General features: G+C 41.6%; 1 protein-coding gene across 3 annotated transcripts; it reads left to right on the top strand.

Moving 5' to 3' along the window:
• Window positions 1-6,674: 6,674 nt before the first annotated feature.
• On the top strand, window positions 6,675-10,995 carry LOC133910026 (origin of replication complex subunit 4). 3 transcript variants are annotated; one of them, XR_009908479.1, is made up of 16 exons: window positions 6,675-6,907; window positions 6,990-7,080; window positions 7,230-7,286; window positions 7,748-7,795; window positions 7,985-8,035; window positions 8,140-8,183; window positions 8,282-8,345; window positions 8,551-8,637; window positions 9,004-9,095; window positions 9,191-9,272; window positions 9,644-9,729; window positions 9,820-9,929; window positions 10,183-10,275; window positions 10,358-10,415; window positions 10,491-10,634; window positions 10,775-10,995. XR_009908479.1 is itself a non-coding variant. In XM_062352550.1 (16 exons), exons 1-16 carry the CDS (start codon window positions 6,789-6,791, stop codon window positions 10,944-10,946), a joined length of 1,458 nt encoding a protein of 485 aa, XP_062208534.1. In that variant the 5' UTR covers window positions 6,675-6,788; the 3' UTR covers window positions 10,947-10,995. The 3 variants fall into 3 exon arrangements, 2 of the variants coding, with proteins under 2 accessions (XP_062208534.1, XP_062208535.1); XM_062352550.1 differs by having other exon boundaries at window positions 10,351-10,415; window positions 10,491-10,687; XM_062352551.1 differs by having other exon boundaries at window positions 10,351-10,415.
• The last annotated feature ends 585 nt before the right edge of the window (window positions 10,996-11,580 follow it).

The raw sequence follows: 11,580 nt of genomic DNA on the forward strand, positions 1-11,580 counted from the left end.
GTTTGGCCAGATTATCCAGAACGTGGCCAATGCCTTCAAATCGATGAGCTGCAGTTCATCCTCAGATGTTACGATGGGACCACGAGTGTCGGATAGGATCCCAGCATGACCGTCTGGAACCTTCACTGCGCCGTCGCACCGATCGTAGTTATGACCTTTGCCGCCAAGCCATCAAGGATGTTGTTGACACCGACTTCCTCTTTGACCTCTACGATGGCGAGGCGGTCTTTCACTGGGGTTGGTCACCCCCACTACAGTGGCATGTTGCCTCGGTTTTCATTCTCCAGCGCCGGTGACCCCCGCTATGGTGTCACAGCGTCTAGGCCACCCTTCACCGGTGCCAGTGACCACTTTCACTCCAACTGCAGTGCGACCCACCCTTCCTATGCGGACCCTGGTCCTTCGAACTCTCGCTCTTCTAGCACAAGTACGACACTCGCTTCATACATGCCATATTGCTACGTATGTCACGGTTTATCGGTGCTAACATGTTTTTCTTCATTGTTCCATATGTAGAGATCGATGATCTTCGGGAAGTAGAGGCACGTAGTAGCTACATGGAGCTGCTTAGCATGGACTTTAGTTAGTTCTCTGGGTATAACTTCATCTTCAGATAGATCGACGAGCTTGGTGCGTCGCAACTACCAGGCGTGCCACTCTCGGGGACTCAGCCCTCCCACGACAAGTACGCCACTCCATTGACCGCTGGCTGACCTGAGCGGCCGCTTGTTCCACTGGACGACCTGACGTACTCAGCTCAGCAAGTGCGAGCGAGGAGGAGTAGGGTCCCCAGGATAGATGTGACTAGGGGCCTCGTCCCTAAGAGGGGACATAACCTGTAGGATTCTATGTTATTGTTAGTTTCATCGTTTTATGTACTAGTACTCTGTGTTACTGTTTTACGTGTACTCCATGCTAGTATTTATATTATGTGGTTTTCATATCATGTTGGATGTTTATGTCGGATCTTTGTTATCAGCCATGTTTTTATTAATTGTGTTCTTGATCCATCCCAAAGCATAACATCATGATGTCATATCCCCTTTCAAATCATTCACTTGCAACTTTTGAAATAAAAAGCCTTCACATCAAAAAACCCTACCACTATAACACTTGCAACTACAATAAAACGTTACACGATGGGGTATAATTTATTCAATTACGAACAACACGGTATAAGAAAATATAACAAAATGCTAAGGTAAACATTATTAGCATAAACATAATGGATGAAATGCCCCTTGAAATTATCTGTGCCTCATCTATTGGTTCATCCAATGGTAATCGTATTCTGGGGATTTTGGTCTACATGGTGCCAGTGTATACGGAAAATAATCAAAGTTAGGAGCCCAATCATTTGCCCCGCTGTTAGAGAATTCACAACGGCATGGAGTTCTCTGAGGAGTAAGCATGAAGTCATCATCGTCGGAAGCAACCCATTCGGTTGTGGTGGAAGTGGTAGAAGCAGGTCCTCTTGTGGTCGTCGTCAAACGACCACCTCTTTCACGAAGGCTCGAACCACCACCTCTATCTCAACGATGTGAAGGTCTCAAATGACCACCTCTACGTCTCCAGTTATGTTCAGGTAGGAAGCTGTCATCGAAGAGCAGATGCAGCCCTAAAAAGTTCTCGATGGGTTGGTTCAGCAACTCTTCATCATGAGAGAATACCTACTATACAAAAAGAGCATACAAAATATAAATGTGTCTTCTAAGTGCAATCAAACAAATAACTAAGACATGTAGTAACGATGAGCATACCTTAATGTGCTCCTCGTAGTACTGAGGGTGTAAATATGGTATGTGCTCGCTTGCTAGAACACTTTTCTATGTTGGCAAGTTCTCACACCCTGATATATCTTTGATGGCACTCTAACAAGTGCGTCTTTAGGTCTATGGAGGTCACAGAGCTTACCATTCAACGTCATTCCTCCATGATGAAACAGGGACAACGGGTCATGGTCTGCCATTTCAATAGCACTTTGTTCAGGTTCTCCTCCTTGAACACTTTGTTCAGGTTCTCCTCCTTGAACACATCGTCACCTTTTGCCTGGGTCTCCCTCATAGTCTGTAGGGCTATCATTGAGAATTTGGATGTCCACGAGAAATGTCTACTTGAGGAGGCAGCCATGGTGTGGTATTAAGTATCAGATGCCAGTGTTTTTTTGGGAAACTGCAATGTCATGACCTTCTCGTTGCCTCGGCCTAGCATTTTATAAGCAGGGATCGATGGTGTATGGATCAAGCGTAGGTATGTAATTTGGATATAGTACGTGCATTGGATGCCTTCCTGTAGTGAGCGGTCACTAGACTCTGAGTAGTCAACAGCGTGCTGTCACATCGCTTTGAAAAGGTGGTAGGGAGAGGTTACATCAACCTGAAACGCTAACAGCAAGGGGTCACATCTCCCTGAAAAGGTGGTAGCGAGAGGTGACTTCAATCTGAAAAGCTAGTAGCGTGATGTCACATAAGATTAAGAATTGCAGTAATGACATTGTAAGTAGTAACGTCTGAACATGTAATACATAAAAAGTAGACATGTATGAATATGTAAGACTAGACGTATTGTATATACCCTTCGTCATGTAGCTGATGAAGGCAGATCATCGGAGGGAGATAGGAATGTGTGGGGTAAGAAGGTATGTACAATTAAGGCTGGTGATAATTTATTCGAGTACGATTACATAACACGGTAATACTATCATACGACGCACACATCGAAAAGTTACAATTTGATGTTCATGATGTGAGAACTAAGTTGTATTAGTTGTGTATTACTTATGTTTCTGATGTAAGGACTATGCGATAATTTATGTGTAATAGTTGTGTTCGGTGTTTGCAATTTTTAATGTGTTTCCGCATTTTTAGCCGGGATTTATCATTTTACCAATACGTTTTTTCTAAGCCCAATGCTTTCATAGGATTCCCTGCCTTCTATGTAGAGGCAACAATAACTTCTTGCAGAACTTTTACAGCATAAAATGGCCACACCAAGCAACAACTTTTATAGAAAACCTATGCCAAGCATTAATACCATAATTTTTTCAGCTTTCACAGGGAATACCATGCTCCAGCCCTAGCAATGCCCATGCAATCAGTCCATGCACTAGCCTCCAGCCACTATAAATAACCTCACCCTCAACCATGGATAGACCACTCCTTACTCAGCTCTCTCAACTACAATGTCTTCCTCAACTTCACCAAGCCCACCCAAGAAACAATAGAGGATTTTCATCCGTAGGGGGCCAAACCGCTGATGTATTTTTGAGGCGACATTTATAGTTTTTGCGAGTCCCAAGATATCTTCTACACCTATGTCAGATGCTTCTTAATATGTGCCAACTACCAGTATGATCTGCCTCGACATGGACTATATAAGTACCTACTGGTATAGCGACATAGATAACTCATGTGCCACTTTACATACGGTTTCATGCACTGTCTTACTAATCTCCCATGTTGTTTCACTTGTCCAGTCTTCTCCACCTATCTGTGACTTTATAGAATGGCTGGACATTGAGCAAAATGAGCACCAGAAGTAGTGGGTTCACAAGAAAATGCAGTGGAGGAGGAAAGCTTACGAACACCGGGAGTACGAGCAACAACAGGAGGAACTAAGGTTGAAGCGTTGGGAGGAGGAGCATATGAGGAAGGCAATGGAGAAGCACGTCGCAGCTGAAACACATGAAGCAGAGAGGAAAAGGAAACGGGAGAGAGCCCATCACGCTAAGATGGAGGGCCACGATGCCTTGAGAAAGTGTAAATATCCTAGGTACACTCAGTAGAGAGCATCTATTATACCCGACCTATTTTCATTTCCTAAAGAATGTTAGGTTTAGCAGCAGTACGCTATTAGGATAGTCTTTAGACGTACCGTACATACCAACGTTTGTTGTCATCTTTTTATGGTTAGGGTCCATTTGCGCAGTGACGAAAAATCTCATATCCCATATAATGTTTATGGTTAGGGTCCATTTGCGCAGTGACGAAAAATCTCATATCCCATATAATGTTTATCAGCGTATATAAACTCCGTGGCGAGTTATATGATATTTATATTTCATAACTACTATTGTTCGACAAATTAGATTTTATATTCTTACAAAGTCACTTCAAAAAAAATTCCATACACTTTTACACCAACTAAATAAAGAAATATTGACAAAATGACATCCAACTAAAATTAAGGATAGAATGAACTGTTTAGACAACTATATGTACAACTACCATTTTTTGCCGAATGAATATGCAATATTTTCAATTTACTGAATACAAAATCCATATTACAAACACTAATTATACATATATTTTTGTAATTGAAATAAATCGTATATGTCACCCGATAGGTGGGCAATACAAATATGTCGTCCATTGTACGAGCGAGATAAATGTATCGCCTGTTCAACGGGTGAGATCAAGTTCTCGCCCGCTGAACGGGCGAGACCTTTCTCTCTCCGGTTATTAAATTCGCTGGGAGCCAGGACCCACAAAGTCTTGAGACCTTATTCTTGCCTGTTGAACGGGCGATGGTAGGGTAGACCTCATTATTTTTTAAATGGACATGCAATCTTGAAATATTTGAAAAAATATATATAAGAAAATTCGCCACTCGCCCACTCCCCTCTTATGCATGATCCAGCCTAGCCACGCCACTCGGTCCAACAATTCCCCCGTCAAGTTATTTTTTATTTATATATTTTTTATTTTTAATATTTGTAAAATTACAAAACCGTTTAAATAAATTGCAAGAATAGGCTATCATAGTTTATCGAGCGACACCAAGCCCATTCAAGGTGTTGCCCGACACCTTATGGACCCCACTGCTTAGAAAAAAATATGAAAAATACGATCATGCCACATGTCGCCCGTTCACTAAGTGACAGCTTTCTGTTGCCCCAATGAATGAGCGAGATATTGTGCCAGTGGGCCCACAAAAGGTATCGCCCACTGATCATGCGATACCTTTTGCACTGTTCGAGAGGCATCGGTTCGCTCATGCTCGTGCTTGAGTGTATGGGTATGTGTGTGTTTATTTTTTATTTAACTTTCGATTTTATCTAGAGTACATGAGTGCTTTAAAAATTCTAAACATTTATGAGTAAACTAGAGCTCACTGACAACCTATTTTAATTGGTTTGATTCAAAAAAACCTAAGCTAATATTTACTTAAAATTCTCCAAATAAAGCTACTTTTGTAACTTGTAGCAATTTCTAATGTCTTAAATAAATTCTCACAAATTAGGAAAATTTCACTAGTATTTTTATCATGTGATTTACTAATTTATAAAAATGTTTCTAACCCTACATTATTTGATGAAAAAAATAAGTTTCTTTGTAATGCTCCATTTATATGCATTTCTATCATTTCACGTGATATTATCTTTTTAATTCAATTTGAATTAAAACAAATTCAAACTTTTATATGCATTTTTATCATAAAAGTAACCTTCTTTTCAAGCCTAGGTTATTTGATGAAAATATTGACTGCATACAAATTCAAAGAGCTTATAGCAACCCATTTTAATTGGTTTAGAATTTTTGAAGCACTTTTGTACTCTAGATAAAATTGTGAGTTAAATAAAAAATAAACATGCACGTACCTATACACATGAGCACAAGCACAAGCGAACTGATGCTTGTCGAACAGTGCAAAAGGTATGGCTCTAGTGGACGATACCTTTTGTGGGCCCATAGCTGCAATATCTTGCCCATTCACAAGGTGATAGTAAGGTGTCACCCTGTAAACGGACGACACTTAGTCTTACTGTATTTTTTATCCGATGAATAGCGACAGTAGCCTATTATTACCATTTATTCAAACGGTCATGTAATTTTGTAAATATTAAAAATAAAAAATTTGCGCAACCGACGAACCCCCATGTGGGCTAAGCCGAACCCGCCGGGGGCCTAACCCTGGCCCAATGCATCGGCTAACGGAAAACTACCGTCCGCGCTGCGAGTTTGCGACCCACCCGGTACCGCTTACCTTGCGGCCCGTTCTGTCCGCTCAGCACGGCCGTCTGCCCACCCGCATCACAACATCCACTTAAGGCCATCTCTAATAGATACTTAAAATTTCATTCCCTATAATATTATTACAGTATTCCCTGACACTATTACAGTATTATTTATTTTTTTCGTCTCCACAGCTATCATATTTCCTCCCTTCCATTACTCTTCTCCTCTTAGACCCACGTGCATACGCTATGAACAGTGATAGAGGCTCCCGTATCCATCCGCAAATTTTCTGCCGTCAGTATCCATCCGTACCACTGTGCCGATGTTTGCCGATTCTGTTAGAGCAGGATACGACTGAATCCGTGCGGCAAAACACGCTCAACGGTGATACAGACTCGTTTTCCCGACGCATCTCCAACAGAAACTCTAAAAATTCATCCCCTGTAACAATATTATAGTATCTCCTATCACTATTACAGTATCCTCTATTTTTTCTATCTTCAACAGATACCATATTTACTATCTTTTATTACTCTCATTCTCCCTTCAGATCCACACGCATACACTATAAACAGTATTGCGGGAGCCGATTTCTACTGCAAATTTGCTGTTTTCCTCCTCATCCCGCTTTACTGTAGAAAATTACTATAGCACTCAGAAGGCAAAAAACCGTCTCCGTTGGAGATGGCCAAGCCCGCTTCCACACGCGCTCTGCACGCTGTAGAACCGGCGCCAAACGGCACCGCCGAGTCATTTTTCCCGCGTGTGCTCTGCCCGCCATCTGTTAACTCTGTTCCACTTCCGCCCCTACCCCCAACTCTTCGAACTCGCATGGCGGCGGCGGAGGCGGGGTCCGTGGCAAGCCAAGCACAGGCCGTGCTCCGAGGCCGGCTCTGCGACCCGGCCTTCGTCTACTTGGCACTCAGATCCTCTCCGGACACCAACTACAGGTGAGCCAGATCGATCCCCATCCTCCCAACCGCGCCTCGCGGTAAACAGCTTCACTAATCCGCCTGGGTTTGGGTTGAGCAGTAAGTTGAAGTACCTCGTGGCCAGCTCCGTCTCCGAGGCCTGCAACAACTCCGTTCTCCTTCTCGGTCCCCGCGGGTGCGGGAAAGCAGCGGTGAGGTTCCCTCCAGTGCTCCGCCTGTTTCCTGGTATCATGGAACGCCGTCGTGGTATTTGATGAAATGCACTTGTGGGAGATTACACTGCAGTGTGGTGTGCACATGTGTGTGCTTTCTGTTAGGTCTGAAACTTTATTTTTTGCAGGTGGTCGACATGGTTCTTGATGATTTGAAGAAGGAGCACCCTGATGCGATCTCCGAAGTATGGCTGCAATGCAGTATTCTATTTAGTTCACCGGTTTCTAGAATTGTGGCCATGCAATTATTCAAATTTCAAGTGCCGCTTTACTTAAACCTCACCTCACAGACAAACTTATATTGCAAAAGTAATTTCCATACTGACTAATGTAGCATTCGTACTGGGCTAGAACAGTTTGTTATGCAAAAGTCGTGACTATTTTCCCTCCCGTCCTACTCAAAACATTGACTTTTCATGCTATTAAAAATAGCAGTTTGATTAAGGAGCTTTAGGGAAAGAAAATACTAAGAATGGAGGAATACATAATGCCCTTTCAGCTCGAATGTTTCAATTTTATATTTTTTAGTATCATTCTCCAATGCACCGTCTTGCCAAAAGACAAAGAGTTAGTACGTCCTAATGTGTAATTAGTTTGAACTGTGTTACTTATACTTCATGTGGCCAATTGCACTGCACCTTTCCAGATCAGGCTAAATGGGATGCTACATAGTGACGACAACTGTGCTATGAAGGTTAGAACTTTTGGAAGCTCTGTTTCATAATTCGTAGTTGGTTCAATTTCATTCTTCCACATAATTTTCCAACCTTGCCTCATACCTTTCTGAATTCCAAATCCTTTTCCTTAACAAAATTAGTCAAGTGCACACTTGATTATGTGAGTAAGTCCTTCCTGTACTAACGTTTCTCTCTTTTTTTTACAGGAAATTGCCAGGCAGCTTTGTTTGGAGCATCGTTTATCATTTTCAAAAATGGTGCATATGCTGTCTAGTTATTTATTTCTTACTTAGTGATTATTGTTTCTTCGATTTCTTTCAAATGGGTCGAAGATAGGCTGCTCTGATCTCTTCTCTTTTAGGCTTCTTCAGATGACAACACTGAGTTCATGATTGACATGCTGCGGTGAGTTCCTATCGAAATAATGGACAGTTCATTGAGCCATAGTCCGTAGTTCATGCATTTATGAATAACATGTCCGTTTGTATTTTTCTCTTCTGCAGGGAGTGTGGACTAGCTCACAAGACAATAATATTTGTCCTAGAAGAGTTTGACCTCTTTGCTCAGGTTGAAATAAATAGCTGCCTTCTATGCTTCAACTAAACTTAGTTTGTTTCAATCCCCAGTTATCTATGTCAGCAACTTAAATTCAGATAAAATCATTGTTCATGAGGCATATGGCTAACAGCATAAGTCATAACATGCTTTCTACTATTGCTATCCACAATTTTGACATGAGAAGATGACTTATGTTCATGATGTTCTATTACAGGGTAAGCAGCGGTTACTCTATAGCTTACTTGATGCAATGCAGTCTCTCACATCACAAGCTGTTGTCATTGGTGTGAGTTGTCGATTGGTATGAACCGACATTCCTCATGGTTGCTTTTGTTTGACCAATAATATAACCTTCAAGACTGTCAAAACCAATTAGTGAACTGAGTTCTTGTTTTGTGTTGGATTGCCCTATGATAAGTCTGTCACCCTCAAGTTCTTGTCAGATGTCACTCTTGATTATGGATTAGTCATCATGCAGTAGCATATACCATATGTAGTATACCAGTAAATGATGCCAGCACTGAACTTTGATTTAGTTGGCTGGCTACTTGGAATCTGAATGGTGCATGGGAAATCGTCAATTTACTTAGCTAGAAGTATACTGAAAGTTTAATTAGAATCATTATTCAAACAAAATATTCTTAACAGTGCCATTTCATTCTGTTAGGACGCAGATCAACTCCTAGAAAAAAGGGTTAGGTCCCGGTTCTCTCATAGGAAGCTTCTATTTGTTCCTTCTTCACTGGATGATATACAAAGGTCTGTCGTCCTTTACCAGACTTCTTTGATGAAAACATGAAACGTTCCCCAAGTTCTCTTATTCAAGCCACCTTTTGACACCTGTTAAAATGCAGGTTAGTGGAACATTTGCTAATATTGGCCAAAGACTCGGGCTTACCAGCAAAGTATATTATGGATTATAACTCAAGGCTTAATGTATCCTTTCTACAACTTGATCTATCATTGTATTATGCTTACAAAATAGGCATCTAATTGTAACCTTTTCTTACTTTATCTCATCCCATTTACTAGTTGAATGGTCAACTAATAACGACATGTAATCATGTTAGTGAGATACAATCCTTTTCTTTCGCTTGATTTACGAGCTTGCTGAAAATAAGACATGTCGGACTTGTTCCTTGAACAAAATGGAACTGCATATGATATTATGGTATTATTTCAAGCAGTTCCCTTAGCATTTTTATGTTCCATTGTGGAAAAACGAAAGGATGATGATAAACTAGGTAGTACAACTTCAACTGATTGCACAATGAACTTCCATTATCCAATGTTCCTATACATCGCAGAACATTTTTACTGATAAGAAATTCAAAGGGATTCTCAACTCCCTCATGGATGCTGATGCAACAACGAGCAACATTATAAGATATCTGTAGGTTTTCAACAGCTCATTGATCCTTTCTTCATATGCCTGTAATTCTGAATTCTGTGCTCACCTGAATGTGGAAAAGCATTTGTTCAGTTTCAGAGCTGTGTCATATATGAATGCGGAATCTGGATTTCTGTCAGTGGAAAGCTTCATGAATGCGCTTTCCTCCATGCAGAGGCAACCCAAGATGGACAGCCTACAAGGTATATTGTTAGTTGGCCCTTGGTTACTCATAGAGGGCGTTTGTTCTGGATGGTTTGTGCACTAAAAGGAAAGGATGTGAATTTTCTCTTTGCGCCTATTTTCACCTCTTCGCTGCTGCACAGCATAACAGCATAAGAACGACCAACATGCTTGTTTTTCCCTGGACTTGGCCTCATTTTTGTCATTCCATGTTTAGAAAATTACGTTGCAATGTTGTGATGACATTTTTATGCCATGAAAACTTGGAAGCAGATATCTCGATTTTGGAACTGTACATTCTTGTCTGCATGCACAGACTAGAAGATAAGGAGCAAAGCTCATGCAACTTCACCAGCATAATGAAAGGTAGAAGCCCCTCTTCTCTCTTTGTGATCGGCCCTAGAAAAAGAAAACTGACTGGATGAACTGGCTTTCTGTCAGAATACAGATCCATACAGGACGCATACAAGACATCTGATAAATATGCAAGCACTGTGTGTTTTAGGGTAAGGACGACCACTATCAAGAATTAATGACATGTCTACTGAGTTCAATGGCCAAACCTTACATGCTTGCTTCAGGCCTTTGAGCATCTTTTGGATCGCGAGCTGATTAGTTTTGCCGACAACAAAGGGAGAAATCAGCCGCTTGAATACCAGCCTGTCAAGCTTCTGATATCTTCTCGCGAGCTCGCTCAGTCCCTTAAGATGAACACTACCTGCCCTGTGAGTCACTGCCCATGTGATTCGACCAGATCGATTTCCTTCTGCTATGGCCTGTCATTGTCGTTCCTTAATGCTTAGTACCAAATAGCTCAACATGTTACAGTTTCCGGCTAATGGCGCTCGTGATTTTGCTTTTGCAGGCTGTGCTCCAGAAGCTGCTTGATCGTGAAAGATACATGTAGAACCTCTTTACACCAGCCTGCACTTCACGGACTCACTGTCGCTGACAAGCTTTCCTGTTTCACTAGTGCTAATTCGCTGTCAGGTGCATGCGTATGGACTCGTCAGGTCGATCCTTGCTTTCTATTGTAAAGACAAATTCTACTTTCGAAATGAAAAGAGCGTATGTATTGTATGCGTATATATCTGTCCAAATGGAAACGGGGATGAATGCAAATGTTCACTGAAAACGTGGGGCCAGCCTACCAGTCACTCCGTCAGAGGTTTCAGTGTTTGTGTATGCTCCCGTCGTCACCTGTAGATGATGCATCTAATCATGTGTGGTCATGGGTTAACAACCAGATTTGCGTGACGAGAGATCACGCCGCAGGGAATAGGCCACATGCTACGGTGGAGCATTTGAACCATTGCAGCCACGGAATGTCCGGTGCGCCCAAAACTAGATATTCAAACGGCATATCTTCCAGCACTGCCATTCTCATCTTTTAAGACTAGCGAGATTTCTATAAAGTAATGTTATCGAACCAACATTTAAACACTATTGTATAGAAAATTTGCAGAGACCCAAAGCTCTATGGGAACAGGCATATTGTTTCCTTCCTAAGAAACTCTTTAAAATTTATCCCCTACATGTAAGGAATCTTCTTAATAATATTTTTTCTTTAAATCTTCTTCATCTCTAACAGACTCTTTGTACCTAATCCCTATATTCCAATAGACTCCTCCCTCTTTCCTCTCATGTGTCACCGATGTGTAGACCCCGCCT

The sequence above is a fragment of the Phragmites australis genome, chromosome 2 (genome assembly GCF_958298935.1).
Source record: "Phragmites australis chromosome 2, lpPhrAust1.1, whole genome shotgun sequence".
In the NCBI taxonomy this organism is placed as follows: domain Eukaryota; kingdom Viridiplantae; phylum Streptophyta; class Magnoliopsida; order Poales; family Poaceae; genus Phragmites; species Phragmites australis.

What these genes read in the sequence shown, in the direction of transcription:
- LOC133910026 (XM_062352550.1), top strand. Translation starts at nt 6,789, where the DNA reads ATGGCGGCGGCGGAGGCGGGGTCCGTGGCAAGCCAAGCACAGGCCGTG. An exon ending in TCTCCGGACACCAACTACAG is followed by an intron (nt 6,908 to 6,989) that starts GTGAGCCAGATC and finishes TGGGTTGAGCAG; the next exon opens with TAAGTTGAAGTACCTCGTGG. An exon ending in TCACTGGATGATATACAAAG is followed by an intron (nt 9,096 to 9,190) that starts GTCTGTCGTCCT and finishes GTTAAAATGCAG; the next exon opens with GTTAGTGGAACATTTGCTAA.